The sequence below is a fragment of the Martes martes genome, assembly GCF_963455335.1.
Source record: "Martes martes genome assembly, chromosome: 2".
Taxonomy (NCBI): Eukaryota; Metazoa; Chordata; class Mammalia; order Carnivora; family Mustelidae; genus Martes; species Martes martes.
In genome coordinates, this window is record NC_137889.1 from 101513921 (window position 1) to 101538426 (window position 24506).

Below are 24506 nucleotides of genomic sequence, written 5' to 3' on the forward strand. Positions count from 1 at the left end.
TACTGGACAGTGGGAAGAGCAGGACTGGAAAGAAATCACACGGGCCCATAGAAGTTAAGAAAGCCAGCTGAAAATCTTACCTGTTCAAGCTAAACATAGAGGCACTTTTAAGGGGACTTTATCACACATTTGTGACCACTCATTCCCCAGGACCCTGCCGTATCTGTGTCATCAGAAGACAATTTTAGGATCTGATTTCTTCAGGGAGAGAGCCTAGCACAAGGAATCCACAGCCTGAACGAAGCGAAGAAGCTGTGACCCAGGGGCAATGCACTGTTTCCATAAACCCACAAAACTGCTCACCCTGCATCTTGGGCTTCATGGGCTCGGAGTATAGATAACAAATTATTGTGCTGTAAGAATTCACATACAGCCGGGTAACTGCCAGAGACAAAAAGAAAAGAGAAAGAAGCATCTGTTATGAAATTGTCAAGAGTAGCACATTTGTCTGTAACATCCCGACCTATGTGATTCGATCAGACGTAATCAAACATACATCATTCATGAAACAAGCCTCTCAGCTCTCAGGACAGGTTTTTTCCCCTGTGGCACAGAAAGCACCTGCAGCTCTACTTTTTACATAATCAGAAAGGGCTGGAGATGCGTGAATTGCACAAAGAACGCAGGCCATTATAGAACAACACTAGAGGAATGTCCACTCATAGGAAACATCAATATTATCAAGTCTACATTTAAGCACAAGTGAACAGAAGCATCAATATAACATGAGAATGGAATTGAAAATATAAACCTCGATCTTGATTTTCTCCAAGAGAGCACTATTTGTATCTGGATGCCTGTGCATGCCTGAGTGCTCTACAGAGTGGACTGAGTTAGGGAGTGGGCGAGAATACAGTAACCGATATATCACTCAAAATCTAAACAGAATTATTGAATTCATAGGTTTTATTTTTTTTATTTTTTTTAAAGATTTTATTTATTTGACAGATCACAAGTAGGCAGAGAGGCAGGCAGAGAGAGAAGAGAGGAAGCAGGCTCCCTGCTGAGCAGAGAGCCCGATGTGGGGCTTGATCCCAGGATGCTGGGATCATGACCTGAGCCGAAGGCAGTGGCTTTAACCCACTGAGCCACCCAGGCGCCCCGAATTCACAGGTTTTAAACTGTGCACTTTAAATATGATCAACAGGACTGTATCTTAAGACTACTGCTTTACCTTGACTTAATAAAAATATTAAATATATAATCAAGATGATTTTGTCTGTTAAGGAAGTCTCAAAACCAAAGAGGAGAACATTATTCAAAATGAGATTCAAATTACAAACTGAACTTGTGGAACCCTGAGCAATCACATTGTCTCTGCTCTACAAATTTTTCAGGAGATAAATGTATGTCATAAAAATGAATAAATTTTAGGTGTTTCAAATAAAGGGACAGAAAACTAATGCTCATTTTAATATAAACAAACTGCAGAAGCTCACTAGAACCTAAACTACATGCACTATGAGAAATAATTCAGCAACGATAAAAATAGCACTTTGAAGAAATACTAAATAGTGTATGTCACTCAAATAATTTATTATAAAAGAGAAGATGAAAATAGTTTCTAGGGGTGCCTGGGTGGCTCAGTTGGTTAAGCATCTGCCTTCAGCCCGGGTCATGATCTCAGGGTCCTGGGATCAAGCCCCACGTGGGGCTCCCTGTTCAGTGGGGAGCCTGCTTCTCTCTCTCCTCTTCATTCCTGCTCTCTCTCTTGCTATCTCTGTCAAATAAAAAAACCTTTAAAAAAAAAGAAAATAGTTTCTATGTTACAGATTTTGTAAGAATTCCCTGATCAAAAGGAAAAAAAATATCATTAATATGGCACACCATATTAGAGATGTTGATTACAAAAAGGATTCAGTTCTTTGCAAAACTGAATTTGAAATCAGAAACAGTCTTTGTGCCTCTGCACACATTTATGTGCATTTGTATGCATATATATATGTGTTCTAGAATATTCTATAAATCTGCTAAGGAGAGAAAAAAAGGAGACCTTCATCAGGCCTTTACTTCCTAGTTGTCCCAGGTCAGTCCAGTAAATACACCATGTAACTGATAAACATTAGTGTAACCTACAGACTGGAGAGGATGGCCCAGCCTATGCACATGGAAACATGTCCATAATGGTACCTAGACCAAGAGCTGACCAACACACATCTTCAAAGACTTGTGTTCTACCCTAGGAAAAGGTGAGTATATCACCTTCGAGATCAGCGTGTCAACGAAAAAAAGCTTACTTGCTGAGACACGGGTTGGTCTTTAAAAAAATAGCACATTTGGACATACTTAGCCATAAAGTGCCCAGCCAATGGATGACAGCATAGGGTAGCATCCCGTAAATGTTCCTTCCCTATCTCTTTCAGCCATTGATTTCTTATGCCCTTGAAATACTTCCTTAAAAAGATAGTTTATTGCCTTGTTGTACCACTGAAAGACAGAGGTCGTTTGTCTAGGTTTGTCACTTTTTGTCCTTGGGCAAAAGGCTTGGCAGCACTTTTTAAATTTATTTTTTCCCTTTGTTAGAACCTATACTAGATTTATGAAAGCATAATTTTAATATATTTTCTTCATGCTGAGTTTGATACCCTTATGTGTTTAAAGTTTCCCTCATGGAAATATATATCTGATTTTTAACGGTAATCTGAAGAAAATAAAATTAACCTTGCAGCAATCTGCTAGGTTAATAGCGTTAAGTGAGAAACACTTGTATTATTACTTGGAAGGAACTCATTTTGATGAAAATCTTTAGAAATTTAAAGGTATACATAATCAAATACTCAAACTCTCTAAGAATTACAAACATTTTTCTAAATAAATTTAGAAAACACTTGAATATCATCTGGATTCCCATTATTGGTCAATAATGGGAATTATTACTGCCTGCCTGGGATACATTAAAGTCTGATAATTTTAAGCAACAAACAAACAAACTTCACAAGATTCTTATGCTTTTCAGTGGAAATGATGATATACCAAAAAGCATTCAAGCTAAAAAGCACTACAGAAGATATGTGTAGAATGATAGAGAAAGCAGGGTTTAGAACCCCTAATATCACGGAGGAAGCTGGAAAATCATTTATTCCCCAATAGTTTGTCAAAGATTGACTGGTGACTTGTTCTATTTGCTAGAAGATTGTATTAGGCACAGGGAGGGGTGGTATGGTAAGTGTAAGGTGTAGTTTCCGTCTTGATGATATTTATTACCTAGGTAGGAAAGTAAAGCATTTATTGAGACGTTATAGAACAAATAATGTACATTGGTCTGAGGAAATTTTCTGAAAAATTTCTATCACATGTTAGATCTTTTGTTTTCTTTTTTCATTTTCTTCGCATTAATGAGGTGAAGCTTCTGAGATAGTATGACCACCAACAAGAAAGAGAAAGAAAGCCCAAGCATGGGCCCATGGCTTCCTTTTGAACACAGGGCTTGCTGGATCTCAGTCCTACTCGCAAACCTATCCATGGGCACCCTTGTCAAGCAAACCTAGTATGATTTTGTTTAGCCCAGTGTCCTGGACATGTCTTGAAAGAAGACTTAATGCAAAGATTGGTGAAGGCCAGCTTCTAGCTTTGCGATACTCACTTACCAGCATGCAAAAAAAAAACTGTGTTTGGGGAAAAAGCTAGGCTCTCTGAAAAAAAAAATTTTTTTTTTTTCTCTTGGAACATGATTATTCCTTAAGCACTAGAGAATGCTTTCCTCTGAGTAGAAAAGGAGGTAGAAATTTCCATGGAATAGTGGGAATCCTTAGATCTGGGTTCTTATTCCAATTTCCTATGTAAACTCTGGAAAATGGCTTAACCTCTTTGAGCCCAAATTACCTCACTGGTAAAAATGCAGGTGGTAGCACTTATATCATAGACTCAAGATAAAGATTAAATGAGTTAGCAATATATGTAAATTCCCTAGTCTAGAGCCTGACTGAGAGTGGTAGACATTTAACAACTCCTAATTTTCTCTCTGCTACCATGTTGTGGAAGAAAGAACGTAGCACAGAAGTGAGTCAGCAACCCCAGAGTCTAGTTAGTAGCTGTTGTGAAAAAGGAACCTATAGGCCTAAAATGGCATCACTTAGGCCGAGTCACCATCTGGGGCTTTATACCTAGCCTAATGGAAGTTTCAACTTTCCCTAGAAAAGTAAATCTTAATGGGTCAATCAGGAATGTTCTGACGTGCTTTGATGAGGTAATCTGTCACATGGGCCCTCTGTCTCCACCACAGGCAGATGAGGTAATCTGTGTGAGACCCCCGCACCTTCCCAAAGCAACGTGACTGGCCTGAAACAAGACTTTCTTTTTCTTTTTTTTTTCTTTTTTGCTAATAACCCCTCAACCCACCCTCCTTCCTATAAAAACCTTCCATTTTGCCCAGCCCTTCAGAGCCCCTCAGCGCTGCCCAGGTCATGAATTGTTTAATAAAGCCAATTAGATCTTAAAATTTAATCCATGGATTTTTTTTTTTTTTTAGCACTGTTAAATTTATTAGTTGTGACTCACGTTAGATCACAAAGGCAATGACATATGGGGAATAACTAGGAGTTAGAATGAGAGCGGGAGAGGGACGGATGCAGACTGAGCATGAACAAAGGTAAAGAAGGTAGAAAAGAGAAACATGAGAAATGCGAGAGAAACTGTTTTGGTATGAGATAAAATAGATATTATTAGACTTATTCTGTTTATTCTCTTATTTTTGTTCCTTCCTATATGAAACTATGTTTTAGACCTTGAATTAAACCTCTCAGGTTTCTGTCTCTTTCAGATATAGCCAGCCAGCATTATTAAAATGCTTTCTTTATAGCTTTTATGTCTTTATTTCTACTGAGTATTTTTTCTTCTGGAAAAGCCTACTCTTCCACCAAGCCTTGGCTAAGGTATCCCCTATCAACCCTTCCCCTCAAACCTGCCTCACTCTGAGGTGTGGAGAACTGCTGCATCTACCATGATCCCATAACATATTTGTCTAAGATATCATTCATCATGTTGTAGTGTAAATTATGTGTATATATCTGCTCTCCAGCAATACTGAATGCCTTAAGAGATGGACATTATCGTATTTGTCTTCATATCCTAAATGCTTAGCAGCCATCTGTCAGCTTATCAGAGTTTACACTCAATCGCGGGAGTAGTCTCAATGGGGCAGTCTAGCAGGTGAGAGATGGAGAGGTTTCTTTGCCTCACGGGGTTCAGCAAAGCATAGGCAGGCAGCTCACAACCCCTGCTGAGGGACTGGGAGGAAGCCTCTCGTGCCTCCTTGGTGTCCTTACTTGCTCCCAGCCCAGCAGTAAGGGAGGAATCTGACCAACGGCCAAGCTCCTCCTCTGCTTCTGGGGGCTGGGCAATAGGTCCTAAGCCCTGGGGTGTCCTGGTGTCACCTGAATGCTGTCAGGCGTACCTGTTCCCAGGGCTTCCTCTGTTTTGTTTTGTTTTTCCTTTGCCCCAGGGTTCTCCAACTAATTTCATTTTACCCACTAGGTATCAAGCCTGGAAGGGCTCCAACTCTTCCTGCCAGAGCTTAAGTCCTCACTTGCACCTGACTGCAGGCTGCCCCAGGAGCAAATGAGCAATTTTTATTTAAGGCAAATATTTTATTGAAGTATAACATCTATACAGAAAACTGCCCAAACCAGAAGAGGGCCAATGGATAGATCTATCTTCCCATTGTAACTAACACTTAGATCAAGTCACAGAACGTGCATGGCCTGAACCCCAGCCACCCTTCATACCTCCTCGAGTCACCATCACCTCTTCACTAAGGGTCACGGCCACTCTGGCTTTGAACAGTATAGATTAGCTTTCTGTCATGTTAAACTCTTATTTCAATGCTATTATCAACATGAGCTCTAGTATCAGGCTTCCTCCACTCATCACTATCCTTGTGGCATTCACCCGTATCGTTATGTGCAGCTTTGGTGAACCCCTTCTCATTCGCTGTACTTAGGTATGTAGATATACAATTTATTATTCATTCAATTAAATAGATATCTGGGTTGTTTCCATTTCTTGGCTATTACGAATATGGCTGCTATACGTAATCTTTTGTGTACAAACATGTGCACATTTCTAGTGAATATAAAAATACAAGTAGAATGGCTTAGTTAGATGTCTGTTCGGCTCTAGTGTATACTGAAGCAGCCGACTGTAACTGGGGATGAGAGGTAGAAGGGGACAGACGGTCATTTTTCTAGATGTGTTCTCTTCCATCGTATTTTCATGAACACCACTTTCCCTGCCTGCAAAGAGCCTTCCCAGATGACTCTGGTTGGATGTATTCTGTTCATCCTTTAAAGCTCAGATCTAATAACACTTCTACCATGACTTGTCCCTTAAATTCCAATCCACACCTGTTTGGGTTTGGCCCCCCAACTCTGTATAGCTGTGTACATGTGTGTCTGTGATAATCTCCACATTTCTCATAGCATTTCTCACCTTGAATTTTATTTGTCATAGTGTATGGGTCTTTGCCACTCAAAGGCACTCACCCTCAAAGGTGGGCACTCTGAGTATCTATAAAGCCTCACAGAAGGCATACATAATAGGTGCTCAACTAATGTTTGTTAAATAATTGGATGAGTGAATGAATTCTAAAAAGGATATCCATTAAGGAAGCCATATGACTTGGAGAAGGGAGTGAGAAGGGCATTGTGAAATTTAGATGTGATTTCAATGAACTAAAAATGAAAATCTTGAACTCAGAGTGGGAATAAGGGAAGGCAGTGTGATCTAGGTGCTGGTGATATTTTTAAGATAGGGTCAATAAGATATGATGACTGATTCGTAGTGATTTCCATGCAAAAAGAACAAGCGAAAATATCTACTAGTCTCCATGACTCTTAATAGAAACCATTAATAGAAATGGTGAAACTAGGAGGAATCCCCAGTGGGGAAGTAAACCATAGCCCTTTCAGGCAAGGTGAGTTGAGGTTAAGGTGACCATGGGACACCTAAGACAAAACTTCAAGCAGCCACCTAGAAATAGAGAAGTCCAGCTCAGTAAAGATAAACAGATGGAGGGGCTAGATCTGGTCATCAAACCACAGAGTCTATACAGTTTATAGGGAAGCTAAGAGAAGAGGAGGATCCAGGGAAAAGTGAAGAAAGAAAATGTTGGAAGCAGGAGGATGACCAAGAAAAGACAGCAGAAGCGGCAGGAATCTGCTGGACAGGTTAGAGGAGAATCAGGATGCAGGAGGAGGAACCAGAGGATCTCCAGGTAGAAGGGGTTGGTGGGAGCATCAGCTGCAGAAGGGAAGGCAGGCTCCACGTGACGAGCAGACACATGGCTGATGGGTGATTAAGAGACTGGCAGTGATTTGAGTGAGCCTCGATTTGCAGCTTCAAAGAGCTTTTAAAATGACTGTCAAGATGTTCTTTAAGGCTCAGAGTTTACAGGAACTTCAGAAGGTCTGATGTAACTCGCTCCTTTTGAAGTAAGCTAAACCTAGAACACAAAGCTTACGTGATTCATCCAAGGCAGACACAGAAACTGCCAACCCAAGCACCAAATCCAGCCAACAGCTTTGTTTGGTCTACATGAAAATGAAACCTTTACCTTCAATTTGTCAGGAGCCTCATGAATTTTTACAGTGTAAGGCTTGGCCTGTTTCAAGTACCTCAAGTACCTGTCGGGACGTCATAGGCATGTAAGTTCGCAAACTGTGATCTTAGGTTACAAAGACGGTGGCACTGGGGCCGGAGCAGAGGATTCCTTCCCCAGTCACGCTCTCTTCTCTAATTCATGGCGGCGTCCATGCATTCTTACTGATACCCTTTTCTGCAGAACTTCATTTTATTTAAATCATGGCCCAGACACCATGTTAGATGAAGCTAGGGTGGCATAGCAAATTAACTATGCAGACTCTATATAATTGCATCAAATAGAACTGGGAGTTGCCAATCAACATAACTGCCGACACCTCAAACAGGTGCACTGTCACCGAGTTTCTCGACCAATTTTATCGCTCTCCCTTGTGCCCCTAGGTCAGCTCTATCAAGCGCATCCACAAGAGGATGCCTTGACCCCTCCAACGGAAGTAAAGACAAGAATCAAAAAGCTCTAAGAGAAGGAAACAGTCGTTTTTCTTCTCCTTAGATAAAACAAAATCCAGACTGCTTTGCCATTCATCAGTCTATAGGCTATGGATTTAAATATTCAGCATTTGTCATGGCCAGCGATACTAAAGAAACTCTAATGAGAGGAGTTAAGTAACCACTTTGTTGAGAAAAAAAGTGTGAAAACATGAATAATCTTCTAATTATCTAGTTGATGGACTTTTTCTCTGATGTAAACACATCTGTGTCTATATTGACAAAACAAAATACCATAACTTCATATAAGTTCAGTACAGAACCTCATTTAGAATATGATTTCCTTGAACAACTGACTCAGAAAACTAAGAGAAGAATGTTATATATACTACGAATGAAAGGAAAGGTCAGGGCAATGTGCCTCAACATCAAAGTCAAGAGGTTTGGCTTTTGTTTGCTGTCATAGTATTGAAGCACAGCTCAGTGGTATCAAGTAAGTAATTTAAACACTCACGGTATGATGAGGGATTTAACACCAGATTTTAAAAATCAAAAACTTCACTTTGATATATGTCCACAACATTTATCTGTTCCTTAAAACTTTTAGCATATTTAATAAAAGATTACTTCTACATTAATTACTGAAAAGAAACCTTAGGCTTTGCAGAAATGATTTTACCATGCTTCTTCATTCCACCCAAAATAGACTCATTTGACCTGGAGCCCAAATTTCCAAAACATAGAAATGATTTGTAACCTTTATGATGAATAGGCTCAGAGCAAACAGCTTTATTAATATTTATAACAAAAAGTATTCTTTGAAGGATGCTTGACAGTATACAAGACTCTCTGTTCACAAACTAATTTTTCAATCACTTCAACAGATATATAAAAGGCAACTTTTTCCCCCTGTAAGGAAAACTTAAGATATGGAACAAAATGATCCACCACTGAACCAACTCTGATCAATGTTATATAGACACTGATGGCTGCTGGCTCTCCAGACAGAAGACAAGTGCCTGTGTCAGAGTCTCCCCCCACCCCCAACCGCCCCAGCCTTCCCAGCTACACCACTACAGGGACTGGAATTAAGCATCGACTTCAGTGCACATCACATTAGGTTTATAAGTTTTGTTTTGTTTTCTTTAAAGATTATATCTTATAGAGTTTAACATTCTCGATTTCTCCACAACCTCCTTCTCTTGTTATTCTGGCCACTGTCACATCAACTGTGTGTCTCATGCTAAGAGCACCCAGTGGAACAGACACTAATCAAAAGCAGAGGCAACAACTGAACATCAGGAAAATGGTGAGGATGCGAAAAACCAACCATATTGCCGACTTCTTTCTGAAGTGATCTGAAACATTGAGAATGGGCAGATTCCCCTACACTGGCAAGTATAAAAATTACTGTCACAATATTGTAAAGTAGCTTGTCAAAGGGCTAAAAATAAATTTACTATGGTCCCTATGTACTGATTGCTATGTTAATTTTAATTTACCCAGGAAGTCTAATAAACTTAAGAAAATTTAAGAGTAACTTCAATATCATTTCATTAACAGATTTAAAATTATTTTCCTGACTTAAGTTATGAAAACAGGTAAAAAAATGTTTTAACTGATTATATAATTGAATGTAAAATTAAGGCTGGCATTGGATTTTTTTCCTTCAGTTCTTGAAACAACATATTTTCTACCTAATTCTACCATCTTCTTCAACTGCCTCGCCACTCATACCACATGCCTCTTTTATGCCTTTTCTATTATTCACAGTTACTATATCTGTGTATTTATACAAATGTTTTATTTATCTTTTCCTTTTGCAAGTGCTAAGAACCCACCTGAACAAGGCTTGCAAAGTGAACCTTTCATTTAGCCTTGTTTCTTACAGAAGTTATATAAACATCATGAACACATCAAACAACCCACGAACTGATAACTTAGAACATCGATGAACCAAGTGTGCTCCCGAAGGAGAGCCATCCATCCTCACCTGTAGAAGTACGAACACCCCCTGACTGTGTTGTGAGTGAAATGTTCCTGAGTCTTCTCATTTCCAAAATCCTCCAGGGGGTCTGACCACAGGATATCACACATAGGTCCATAAGCAGGTGGTTCTTTGAATCGGTCTAACTAAGAAAAATAGAAGATAGAGAGCAAAATACTAATCTTTGGAAGCTTGGAATTCAGAAAGTAGAAGCGTTGTTGAAGTCCCTGACTGCCTCCCCAGCTCTGTGCCCTGTGAGGGCAGCCTTCTTCCTCTCTTCCCGTTTGCTCTCCTGCCTTCCTTCCTCCCCACTCATCCATGCTTCCTCTCTCTCTCCAGCTTTCCCTCCTTCCTCCAGATGAGCCTCTTCATTACCTGTCTTCATCTCACTCTTCACCTCCCTCGTGTTTCTTTAATTCCTACTCCATGCTTCTCTTTTCGTCTCCTAGTTTACTTTTTATCTTTTCTTTTGCTCCTCCTTACTTATTTGATCCAAATATTTTAGTCATTACCAGTTGATGTGACCCTGTGTTTCACTTCTGAGGAGGAGCTTTTATGTTGTCTTGTCTTTGGGGAAATTTCTGTTACTGCCTCCATTGAACTAAGGCTTAGAAATCTGGATGCAGAACAACGTATCAGGTTTATACTGAATGATACGACTTTGAGAACAAACGGCTTTCATTTTAAGAGCAGCCACTTATTACATAGCATTCTGGATATTCATTATTAGGGGCTATCTAGTTTCGAATTAGAGTACAAGCCTGTTGTAGTTTATCTTAGTAGTTACAAACCAAGAGGAATGATAAGCAGTAAAATAAACCCCAATTTTGCTGGTCATTCTTCAGCTCACAATTCTAAGCTTTATAGGTTTACCAGAACCCTCATATGAAATCCATTTTCGAGCTATAAATGTTTAGCAAGGTCATATTTCAATTTTAAAAGGTGTATTTAGAAAGCAAGAGCAATATAATAACTGGAAATGACATTTCACCAACAATTTTATAACACTATCACTTTCCTGTAGTTTATCCTGATTGAATTGCAATTAAAGAATCTTGGGTGAAGTTAGCAGACATTATAGTCTCTTTAAAAAAAGCATAAAACAGCTGTGAAAACCTATTAAGAACTGATATTCTTCATATTCAATACTTCAATATTTTTCAAAAACCCATAGGGAAAGGTGGATATATAAACCTGGCAGCTGGTCAAATTCTTTTTCCTGATACATAAAAGGTGACATAAATAATGGTTTTGCTACACACCATTTTTTACTAATATCTAAAAAGAATGAGGCAATATCTCACATTTTCAACACTCAATGAAAAACTTCAATAAGCAAAGACCCTCTATATTTCAACCATTATGTTACCCATAAAATATTCATTGCAAACTTAGACTTGTTTAAGAGACTTAAATAATTTATGCTTTTGGAATAATTCATCCAAGAAAAATAATGCTTGTTCATAAAAATACAGAATTTCTTCCTAAGAAAGAAGAACTTATTATTAGGGATAGAACAGCAAAGGAGGGGAGTCTTTCTGATGACTCGGAATTCCCAGAATACAGAACTTTCTCTCAAAATGTTACAAAGTGCATTCTAAAATTAATACTACCAACAGGAAGAAAAAAACAACTACAAAATTAATTAAATAAAGTAAAGGTGGCAGAGACTCTGAGACAGGGCAAAATGCAAAGCTAAAAATTGTTTTATGGCTGAGAGTAGAGCTTAATGACATGTGAAAATTGAACGGAATAGCTGAAACATGTCAAAAAGCAAATACTGGGGAGAGTGGGTGATAGTTTTAAAATTTACTTAATTTATGATGAGTTTAGATAATATAATAAAAGTCCATCTGATTATAGAACTCATACAGAAAGTGAACCACTCTCTCCTTCAATTCCATGACTATAGCTCAGTGTCATGTCTTTCTCGTACTTTCAACAGAGAGCAAATACCAATGCTCTGTGTGCTATAGAATTCTAGAAGCAGATGGATAGTGGTGTCTTATAAAAAAAGACACAGAGCAGGAAGCAAAGGTTTATTTAATGTACTTCTCTTTGATTTTAAAAATAAAAATCACGCATTTCCTTTCTGATGGGAAACTAAATACTGTATTATTTTTACACTTGAAAACCTGGACCTTAATGAGAGTATTAAGATAGAATTTGAATGTTTCATTTCCTTAAATATAGTTTTTCCTTTAAAAGTCAGGGAACTTTTCAAATAATATTGAGCAAACCAATAATAATATATAAAAGATTCTCTCTTCTACTATATAAAACTATCTCATATTATCACATATTCTCAAGAAAAAGATAATTCCATAGTCAAGCTAACTCATCTTTTTGCTGGCTAAAACAACTGTTAATAGCCAATGTTAAATTAAGTAAAAAATACCTCAAAAAAATCAGCTTTCACTTAGCCACTCATTACAGTCAACAGGATATCATAATTGCTTTGGTCAGACTGTTGCTTTAAAGTGTTAAGCGTGAAAATAATAATTTTTTAAAAATTATAATATGGACATATTTTAAAGGTCGACTTGTGATATTTTCCCAAGAGTGAAGCAACATTTTCTAGCTCTAATAGACTATGAATATACAATGGGTTGCTTAACACCAGCCAAAGGGGGAAAAAAGGCATCTATTTTTTAGCAATCAAACATTATACATTTCAGTGACACATATCACATGGTAAAAGGAACCCTGAGGTTTTCGAGATAAAAACCCTTTCAAGTATAAATATATTTTTCTTCCTGAAGAAAAATGAATACAAAGAAGAGATGCGTGACAACTTTAAATTACTTCAATTCAAAAGGATAAAGTTCTTGAAAAAGACAGGGACATTCCTGTTTTCAGTTTATTAATGAAGCGCCCAGAATGACGAGGCTTCAAAACAACAGACTTACTTTTCTGATATCGTCTAAGGTGTTAATCTCAGGAGACAAACCACCGTGGACACACAGGAACTGCTGGTTCATCAGGGCAGCCAGGGGCAGGCAGTCAAAGGCATCCATACAGGCGTCATAGACGCGTTCTGAATACTTTATTTTACCTTTTAAAACATGATTCAAAAAACAAATAATTGACTCATGATTTCATAGCTAGGATAATTTCCACGAAACAGTTTTTGTTTTGTTTTGTTTTGTTTTTAATGTTTCCTTCCCAGCATCAAACCACTAGCATAGAACTACATATTGCCAAGTTCGAAAGCATGATCAAATAAGTTACACGTTTCAAAGAGGTAGAGTACAGGTTTCAGCCACTATCTGGAAGTGCAGTGTTCCCATGAAGCCATTTGTAAGCCGAAGCAATTATCACTCACTGATATGGAAAAACTGGGGGGCGTTCCCAGATCCGAAAAAATAACCTCTTAGGCTTTTCTGATATCCTAAGACACTACTTGTAACGGATGCATAAAATAAATGGAGATAAAGCACAGATGCTCACGGACCCAGTTCAAAGCCCTGGCGGCTAGATGGTGAGGTGCAGAGTGTGGTTCCCAGGGAAGGGGCGTGGTGACCGACTCATTGCCTCAGGTCTGAGCGCTGTCTCCAGAAGTGCTCGCTGCAAGTGTAACACTGACTACTCACTATTTTTGTTTTTCACTTTTCTTCCTAAAAGCAAAATTCTCTTTGGATTTCTTTTGGTTAGCAATAACAGGTACTAATGTAGGTTTTCATAAAAGCAAAGGGACATAAGACATACTTTCAAAAGGTGGGGAATACCTGCATTATTAATCCTTAGATCTACTGTTTTACATTTTTGTTGTTCATCCCTATTTTACAGGTTTTAGTAACTTTTTATGTGGCAGAGGTGAGAACTTTCGTATATATCCTTGCTACTGATCTGCAGCTGCATCTCAAAAATTATATATACAAACAACTAGGAGACCAACAGAAACATGGGCGTAAAGCTGGCTAATTTTCCTAAATGATCTTATAGAAAAGGAGATGGCAAGAAATTTTCTAAAGTTGTTTCCGTATCACTGCACATTGCTTTTCCCTTACTGACTTATAGCTAATATTCTGAGAAAAGTCTCTGTACTCCACTGAATAGAGGGCTAAATGACAGAGAGAAATTTGTTTCCCTGGACAATAGGGAGAATTAAGAGAGGAGGAAAATGAAATTTATATGAAGTACTCCTCCCTTCTAGTATTTATGTCTGAAGGAAGACGTCATCTCTAATTTTGTGAAATCCACTAGAGGCTAGTAAATCTATTGAGTCCAAAAGAGGCACAGTTGAATTTGCCCTCCACCTGCTTTTCTTGAGTGATTTGAGATGAAAGGGTAAAACTATTCTCCTGAATAGTAGTATTCTGGCTATTTTTAGAAACTAAGTTAATCATTGGTTCTTAGGACAAATTACATCAAAAATTAATCTGAATTTTCAGATCACTATATAGAAAATTTATAATTTAAAAAGAAATTCTGAATTCTCTTCATTGTCCATGCTTAGAAAGAAATATGGAATGACGTAGAATAAAATGGTATCATTTTTTAAGTTTTTGACTTATAGGCAATGGATATCATCATGTGCTCTTGGTATGAATTAAAATGACTGGCACATACGGCATTAAAGGAAGAAGCTTGAAGTATACTTACATTCTTGTTTAAATGTGAAATACTCTGTTAGATGTCTACATTCATGATTTCCACGAAGTAAAAACAGTGTTTTGGGGTAAAGAATTTTCAAGGCCCACAAATACAGCACACACTGAAAAAAATAAGAATAACATAAAAATAAACATTTTCCCATTATACTTAAGGGTCCCATTGCTCACACATGAGGAAGACATGAACTAATGTGTGCCTATGACCAAAGTCATGACCAAAGGCTAGGCCTTATTAAGGAGGATATTAAAAATTAAAAAGAAAATATTAGTACAAAGCCAAGGTTTATATGCATAAACTGATTTTCTATGCACCACAAGAAAATAATGGACTTTACAGGGTCTATTGGAAGAAGTCTGAATGAAGATATACTCAAAATATACTGGTGTACAAGCATGAGAAGAAACGTGATTAGCAATTAATGAATAAAGACACCTCTCTTTATAAAACAAATTTAAAAAAAAGATAACAGAAACAGGAGAGGGTGCCTGGGTGGCTCAGTGGGTTAAACCTCTGCCTTCAGCTCTGGTCATGGTCTCAGGGTCCTGGGATCGAGGCCCACATCGGGCTCTCTGGTCAGCAGGGAGCCTGCTTCCTCCTCTCTCTCTGCCTGCCTCTCTGCCTACTTGTGATCTTTCTCTCTGTCAAATAAATAAATAATTGTTAAAAGAAAGAAAGAAAGAAAGAAAGAAACAGGAGAATTGGGAAGGAAAGGCAAGACAAAATTTGGAAGTAAACAATGCCACCATGCTCAGGCTGACTGATTTCTTTTTTTTTTTTTAAGATTTTATTTTTTAAGTAATCTCTACACCCACTGTTTGGCTTGAACATACAACCTTGAGATCAAGAGTGACATGCTGCACAACTGAGCCAGCCAGGTGCTCAGCGTCTATTATATGTTCTCTCCTTCACTAGCTTTCTTCTCCCTCATCACATTGTCTTTTATTTCAGTGCCTTAGGTATATAAATCCTTAAGGGTTTTTGTTGTTGTTGTTGGTGGTGGTGGTGGTGGTTTGTTTGTTTTTGGTTTTGGTTTGGTTTACATCCAAATATAATTAAACTGAAGGCCAGGGAATCTCACTACACATTCTGCAACTAACTACGGGAAGAATTTCATATACCTTAAAACTCTCAAATTAATTACTTGGGTATTACAGTTTGTATAAAAATGAAGGTCCCCTTTGAATTCACCAGGTTTGGAATAAGCCTCCACTGACACAGTCATCCTGGAGTGTGAATTAAGATAAGCAGGATACTGAAGTACTACCATCAATTTCATTATCCTTCAGTGGCATTCATCAAGAACCCACAGGAAAGAGAAAACCACTCTTTGAAAACAAGTATGCTCTTTTTTCCTCATTAAGTTTATCTTCTAAAAGTGAGGCTAAGAAGATAAGAGGACCACAAAAATATTGAGACAAGTCTGATTCTGGTTACTAAAATCTGAAACCAAAAAACATTTAAAACATTTTCATTTTTATAAAGAGCTTTCCAACATAAAGTAAATATGCTGCATAATGTCCACTGAGAAAAGCTACTAGTGATTCATTTGTTGAGGCACCTGTGAAAACTAATCACCTCTGTCAGCTTATATACTAATTTATTAAATGAGTGGAAATAATTATGTTTGAATATACAGCCCAAGTCTTGGAGAAAATACTAATTATCAAAGCAAGTATGTATTACTGTATTTTTCAAGTAAGATATTGTTTCCAACTATGTAATTATAATTGGAGTAAACAAATAATGGGTTGACATCAAATTTTATACACACACACACACACACACACATATATGTTACTTCAATTAATTTTCTAATTATCATTTTCTGGTTATACTTATTAGCTAAAGTTCACATGACAAATAATATTACTATTTCTGAACAGTTGACCAAATGGTCTACACAAATGATCCTTAAGGCATTATGATTCGTCGTCCATGGTACACATTCCCTGTTATCCCAGTGGGTAGTATGGTGGCTTGATGAGTCTCTGACTGTTACACATCTGGTTTTCAGGGTACATTGACATGCTTTCACAACTCGTCTCGCACTTCAGAGAAGCTATTTATAAACGATTATTACGGTCAATGAGAAAACTATTCCCAATTTAAACTTTACAAAGTTGTACCTTAATACGAAAGAAATACACACACACACACACACACACACACACACACACACACATTTCCATATGGGTTGTTAACTTCGGATGTCTAGTTTGGAATAAGATGAGAATGTAAAGTCTTTTAAAAATTATATTTATTGAGGTGCCTGGGTGGCTCAGTGGGTTAAAGCCTCTACCTTCAGCTCAGGTCATGGTTTCAGGGTCCTGGGATCGAGCCCTGCATCGGGCTCTCTGCTCAGCAGGGAGCCTGCTTCCTCCTCTCTCTCTGCCTGCCTCTCTGACTACTTGTGATCTCTATCAAATAAATAAATAAAATCTTTAAAAAAATTATATTTATTTACTAAAATTGCTACATCTAATATATTCTGTTTTTATATTGAGAAAGAGTATATGTTTTGGCCATACTGTAGCTGCTTTTAAAAAAGTTTTTCTTGTTGTTTTTATTAAAGTCTAATTTACATAGGAAGAAGTGCGCATATTTTCAATACGCCAGTCAATGAGTCTGTATATGTGTATATTCTCATGAAACGACTAACCAAATCCACTTATACTTCAGCACCCAGAAGGCTCCCTTGTGCCCCTTCCTAATCAATATCCTTTTGGAAATGTAACCACAATTCTGAACTCTTCAGATTAGCTTTGTCTGCAAGAATCTTAAGCAAAGCTATTATCCCTCCAACTAAAATCTAAAACACGATTTTCTAACCACTGTTAAGTGCTACAGGAATCGCTTTTTAGGACCCATATTTTCTCTCTTGCTGTCTGTTAAAGATCCGGTTTTGACACCAGCACATGGCTTTATCGCCTTTAGTTTTAATTTCTGTAGCTTCTTCCCAACTGAAATCTCAAAGACTGATACAGAAATATTTTATGATATGCTTTTCATACTTATTTACCTTTTTAATGATTCACGGCACATTTAATATCCTTGTTATTTGACGGATATAGAGCACCTAGTATATAGTGGGAGTTTAAGAAATATTAGTTCCTTTTTCCTGTAAATGAGAAGGAAGACAGGAACACCGAAGGTAGGGAAGGACTGAGGGAAAGCAAGAAAAGAGAAAAGAAAAGGAGAAGGAAAAAGAAAGGAAGAAAGAAAACACAACTTAATTTCCAAATTCTTGGCTCAGCATACCCTCAAAATAAGAATCCTGTTTTCACATTTTATTTCCTTCTCCCCTGTGGCAAGAACAAAATATCTTCCCAAGCGCTGACTAAAACCACAAATGCAGCCAATATGGAAGAAGTGGCTTGGTAAATGAAAGGGCATGAGTGGATTGGAGAGTGGAGCCCGGCCAGCCTTCACCCTCAACATCTGGTGGGCGAGAGCCGCCAAGTACAACACTGTCTTGCTGGCAACTGTTCTGCCATCTAAAGTTCTAATATTCTGGGGACCTGTCGATCTGAAGCGAAATCATAATTGGACATTATTTTTAAAAAAGGAAAGTTTCTTCTAAAAAAAAGTATCACCATCATTAAGCAATGAAACACAAATTAGTTAAAATAATTGGTTATTTTCTTCTATGTGGTAGGAGATGGCTAATGTGAACAAAATGTTCACTGAATTAATTGGTTAAGGTGGAAACAGAGAGGCAAGTTACGTTGGCCTTTTTGCACGGCTAGATATAAATTCCTTGTGCTAGTGACTTTCAACCAGACCTTGACGGTCTTTCCAGGGCTACTCGAAATAATTAAACAGTTACGACTTACAATTAGTTTTAAAGTATGAACAACTGAGCACCCTCTATATTTTTATTAATTTCTGTCACAGACATGGTTTTCTCCTATTTAATTTATCAATCTTCCCCAATGAAGCAGCACTAAGGATATCGTTTTGCCAAGGATACCATTTTCTTCATTAGTTTAATTGGCTCACTGATAAGAGTAGTGCGATGATTTATTTTCGTAATTTATGCCTTTTGATGATGAGTATTCTTGAAAACTTGCATAGGGGAGTAAAGAAAGAGGCGAAAGAGGGAGGAAGTTAAAAAGCAAATGGACAGCTTCAGTTATACATCAAGCAGCCTTCCAAAATAACTCTCCAAGCTGTGATACGTTCCAATCAAAAGGGACGCCTCTCAGTCATGGGACAATTGAGGGATGTACACTGGCTGGGAAAAGATCCAAACTCCCGAAATGTCAAACGCTGCTCCTTTCAGACATTCCCTGCCTGGTCTGACAAGCACGCCGACAGGCAGCAGAGCACTAGTCCTGCACTAACAGAGACCATCGGCGGCGGGGAAACAGCAGACAATTCCTTCCTCCTGTCTGTGGCATCACTCAGCCACCTAACACGGCTTTCTGTACTGTCTGCTTGTTATTCTCATGCAGAAGCACAGGATGTTGCCTGACTTGCCGTGGTTCATTTCGTCTCTGAGTTCACAGCGAATAAACACAACAACTCTTCCTGCTTAACCGAGTTTGAGGCTTGGGCTGAGACCTGTATGTAAGTAGCACCGGAGGGGGGGCTCGCTGCTAAGCTCACAGCCCTGTGGCGTGGAGCCGCACAGACTGGCTAGGAAAAGCACGCGAGCAAGCAAACAGAAGGAAATGGCGAGGCATGCCTCGTCTGCCGTTCTGGGTTTCTCTGCATTCTCGGAGGAACGCACTCAGACGCGGACCTCTACAGACACGTATGCTTGATCAAAGAGATTAGGTAGCATAATGCCCTCATCAGAAAGAGGATGGTATTTGGTGTGAGACAAATTATTACTCCAAACAAAATTACCTCTTTCATCACTACTCAAAAGCCCGCTTGTTTTAGTTGGGCTAACGTTGTGGGGAGTGATTTCTAATCTTGGCAGAAAGAGAAGGTGGTGGGAAGGGGTGGGGAAGGGTGCAGAAAACGAACTCTGTGTCCTGCCCACAGCACATTACCTACTGCCTGGAAACACTACCCGGCAGAGACTGTATGAACCTACTCTTCAAAGCTGATTTGGTAAAATTAAACATAAGTGGCTCCTCTTTGCCCAGAGGAGAGCCAAAGAATACCTGCAGGGCAGTCCTGAATTATTGAGAGGAATCAAGAACCAAGAACCTTTTGAAAGCTGTTAGGATAGTCCACGCTGGAAAGGGGAGCTCTGATTTTAGGAACTCTCATAACCTGACAGTGTCTTACTCAAACAGAATATTCTGTATTCCATGCTGGACCTTCAGATTGAAGAGCTGGAGGAGAGAGCCACGTGTGTATGTTTGCACTTGCGCGAGTGGATATAAAAGTGTGGATCATTTTCTGCAACACGGATGTGTGCACTTTTCGTGGCTCTACCTCGTGAATGTGGCCAAGGCGTGGGGTGGAGTGGGAAAAGCACAGACTTCGAAGCCCAGCACTGTCATTTACTATGCATGTGACTCTCTCTTAGCTCTGGTTTTCGCCCGCACAGAACGAAGACATTTGCACGTTCCTTGCAGAACTGTGAGGAATAAAGGAGCTCATGTATCCCAGCCCAACAATAGCATTTCGGCATGCAAACAATGTAAGCTTCCTTAATCCACCATCAAGAGCCCCAAAGTATTCTCGGTAAATATATTTTATAAAAACATCTGTTCTATTTTAAACATGATGATATCACTGAGCCATCCCAAAGCCCCTCAAAGGTCACAGTCTAATCAAAATGGATTCTTTTCATGGAGGAGGCCTTCACATTTTTGTTATTTCTGTATGCACGTGGCCAGCCCCTGGAGCTGTACTCTCAGACACTTAGAGTTTAATTAAAGAGCTGTTTGTGAAGATGGGAACGCTGGCATATGCATCTCAGAACTTCCAAATGTCCTGATACATTTGCTATGTCACCAGCATCGGGGTTCAATCTCTGATCCTTTGAATTCCAAAAGGTGCCCACGACACACAAAATTGCACATTCTATAGTTCAAGTATCTAAATAAATTGTAGACTCAAAAGAAGTCTGCTGAAGAGTAAGTTAGTGATTATTGCCCCTGAGTTCTTTAATTTAAGGAAACAGAGCTCTAAAAAGCTCCTAATTAGGGAGAGTTTAGGAAATTTCAAGTAATTTGAGGCCAGAGCTTCAGAAGCCTCAACTCTCAGACTAAAAATTCAAAGGTAAATAAACACCAACCAGATTAAGAAATAATATTATCCAAAGAAGGAGCTGGTGAGACAAAGACGGAGTCCAAATGTGTCAACTGTTCCTCAAGGAACACATGATTTAGTGGTTCCTCTTTACTAGTAAATTAATAGGGAATGGTGTTATTTCTTTGATTAGATTGAGAAGATGGCAATTAAGTAGTTCAAAATCGCAAATATGCTATTAAAAAGATTTTCCAACACAGCACTCCATCGTTTGGCCAATAAAGATAATCACTCCCAACAGGATAATCTTGGGCTTTCCCTAAGAAGGTGAGCTTCAAGGAAAGTAGAATATCTATTTCATTCACTCTCAGAAACTTACCTAGGAGAACTTTGCATGTTAAATGAATAAGATGAATTTAAGAGTCACTCAAATAATTTTTGGAAATATTTACGCAGATTTCACACAGTTGTAACTTAAGAGAAGTAGTAGAAACAGTTAATGCCCATTTCTGTTTTCTGCTTATTGTAGTCTCTTACCAGCCTGGCTGCATATTGAAAATCACCTCTGGCCATAGCAACAAGTTCTGGTCTATGGGATGCAAGCTGAAGTAATGGTACCACTTCTAAGAAATACGCATAAATGAGAAGACATGTCCTTCTCTTTTTCCTTTTCCTTCTAGCTGAATGCAACATGGGACATGATGGCTGAAGCTGGTGTAGCCGTCTTGGGCCACAAGGCAGTCTTTGGAATGAGCCCATGAATCCCATGCCTATCAGAGCAACAAGGCAGAAAGAACCTGGGCCCTGGCACCATGCTGGGACATACCACGTGGGCAGTCCCATCTGTGAGCTTCTACAGGAGAGAGAAATAAACTTCTATCTTGTTCGAACCACCATTTCTCAGGTCGTTATTTTCTCTTGGCAGATACCAGTCCTAATGTGATATAAAGGTCTTAGAAAATTTGTATTCAATCGCCCTTCCCTACTAAGTTGGTCGAGTTAGCACATGAATGACATCTGTGGAGTTTACTAATTTTTTCCCCTGTACTTTTCTTATTTCAATTTCCTTCCTAGCTAGTCTCCCTCCTTTGATTTAGTCTTCCTCAGTCATGTCTGCTCTCAGAATTGTTCCACTTTCCTATATTGCAACGGCAATCATTTTCCCTACTTCTTTTATCACAAGGTTTTAATAATTCAAATCATTGAATCCTGGACGACCACCTAGTCTAGGCTTTTGATTCTATATAACTTTTTATAGTCATATTTTCCCACATAGATTAAGTTTTCTAGAGAGCAAGGCTACACATTTCTTCAAATTCTCTATAGTTCTGATCATAGTGCATATACATTTCATGTGTTTAATAATACAGTACATGTTTACCAAATGGAAGAAATATCAAAGATTTACTTTCTCCTTTTGTTTTTATATACTGAAACCATCCCTCCTTCCCTCATCATCATGAATAATTAAGAAGTGTATGGTTCTCAAATACACAAAGGCTTAATATTTGGTGAAAATATTAAATATATTTTAATATTATAGCCAATGACTATAGCTTCTCTCTCTATATATATAGACTCAATTACTGAAGGTAAATTGAACAACCAAAAATATAAAACTGGTATGATAGTTTTAAAAACAAAAGCTGTTTAAGAGCGGTATGTTCTTCAACATAAAATATTCCTATAGTAAATAAAATATTATGATGAAAATTTAAAAACCTAGTTTCTTTTTTAAGTGATTATTATGAATATATGGTGCTGGTGTGAGACTTTTATAAAGTTGATTTCTCTCTTAATTAAGAATATATGGAGGGCACGTATTGCATGGAGCACTGGATGTGGATAAACACTGGATTGTGGATAAACAATGAATTCTAGAACACGGAAAAGAATTTAAAAAAATAAATAAAAATTTTTAAAAAGAATATTTTTTTTCCTTTTAAATGCTTTTTTTTCTGAGAGTGCATATAATAATGTCAGGTACTATAGCATGAGCTCTGCTTCTTTAACAATCATTCTTATTTCAAATCATTTCTTTTTTTTAAAGATTTATTTATTTATTAAAGAGAGAGAGAGACACAGAGAACGCATGCGTGTGCACAAGTGGGGAGTGGAGGGCGGGGCAGAGGGAGAAAGAGAATCCTCAAGCAAGCTCCCTGTACAGAGCTTGATGCAGGCCTTCATCCCAGAACCCTGAGATCATGGCCCAAGCTGAAATCGAGAGTCAGACACCCAACCAGCTGAACCACCCAGGCATCCCATCAAATCATTTCTTTCAATAAATATCTAATGAATCCTTTCTATGTTTGAGATACCATGGTAAGCACCAGGAAAAACAAACAAGTGAATAAAGTGAGGTCGTTGCCTTTATTTTGAATGTAATTTCTACTTACCTGAAGCAGATGCAGGTGGGAGGTTGAGGAAGAACCTCTACTCAAAAATTATGTTTTGTTTTAATTAATGAGTTTGACAAATTACCCTAGTTAGATGACAGATGCCAAAAAAGACAAAATATAGCAGGTGTAAGTGTACTCACACATACTCACACACAAAAACAGGGACACAGACATAGACACACATGCACATGGTTATCAAATTACAAAGTTATTGCCTCACAATTATAAGGCATAATCATACAAACACATTCCTGCTTATTTAATAAACTTAGTTTAGTTCTGTCAATAGGAAAAAGTATTATCTAATGTAAAATATGATGCAATTTTTGCAAAGTTGCAAATATAGAAAAGGTATAAAAGGCAAAGTCTTAATAACAGCCATTTCCTTGGCATCTCTATGCATTAAAAAGCATATGGGAATCAACCAAATATAGAATACATAGTATCCCAATAACTGAGTGTATTAAAGTTCTATTATAGACTAGGAATTTCCTTAAGACAATAACATTTACCACTTGTGGTTTGCCAAGATATTGTTGATTCATTCCCAAATAGCTAAGAAATGATACAGACTTACTTCGATACTGAAGTACCCTCTGTCAACATAGTCCCCTAAGAAGAGGTAGCGAGTGTTGGCAGGAGATCCCCCCACTTCAAAAAGCTTCATCAAGTCAAAGAATTGTCCATGGATGTCCCCACAAACTGAAAGAAACAAAGAAAATTCATTTTATGGTCACATTATGATTCTGAATTAGATTAAAAAATTACAAAATCTTAGAGCCAGAAGGAAGGTAGAGCTCAACTTAGCTGAAAACATTCGTTTGCAAAATAGGATAAGGGAGACAGAGATTTCAACGTTAATTAATAGTGGACCTGGCTCTAGAATCCAAATCTACCAATTCACAGATTAACTGTGAAAGTAAATATAATAATAATAATGACTAGTATTGCTGTGCATTCAATAATGCATCACCATACTCCGTCCTAAGAAATTTATGCACAATTTCTGATTTAATACCAACAAGGTCATGGGATGAATTATCCCTTTGCAGAGAAGAGATAAGGCAAAGAGAGGTTCAGAAATTTGGAATTATCTCTATATAACTGAGGCCTGAATAAATAAATACTATATTTTATTACCTCCTAGAGAAAAAGAAAGTTAATATGCATCATATAAACTGTATTTCATTGACTTTAAAATGCCATCAATTATAAAACACATCATTAGTTTACGCACCACCAAGAAAAGAAAACCTCCAATATAAATTTAAATTATAAAAGAACATTTTTATAGGATGTACTCTAATATCAGATGTTAAAATGAC

The 24506-nt window shown here is 38.0% G+C and overlaps 1 protein-coding gene across 2 annotated transcripts in view; it reads right to left on the reverse strand.

Moving 5' to 3' along the window:
* Positions 1-24506, reverse strand: part of PPP3CA (protein phosphatase 3 catalytic subunit alpha) — a 316051-nt gene that overhangs the window by 58062 nt on the left and 233483 nt on the right. For both annotated transcript variants that reach the window (XM_080796591.1, XM_080796592.1), the window contains exons 3-7: positions 23759-23883; positions 14618-14729; positions 12922-13067; positions 10019-10158; positions 304-381 (exon numbers count right to left, since the gene is read on the reverse strand). In XM_080796591.1, coding sequence (XP_080652717.1) covers positions 304-381; positions 10019-10158; positions 12922-13067; positions 14618-14729; positions 23759-23883 — 601 coding nt within the window. The remainder of the gene's footprint in view (positions 1-303; positions 382-10018; positions 10159-12921; positions 13068-14617; positions 14730-23758; positions 23884-24506) is intronic.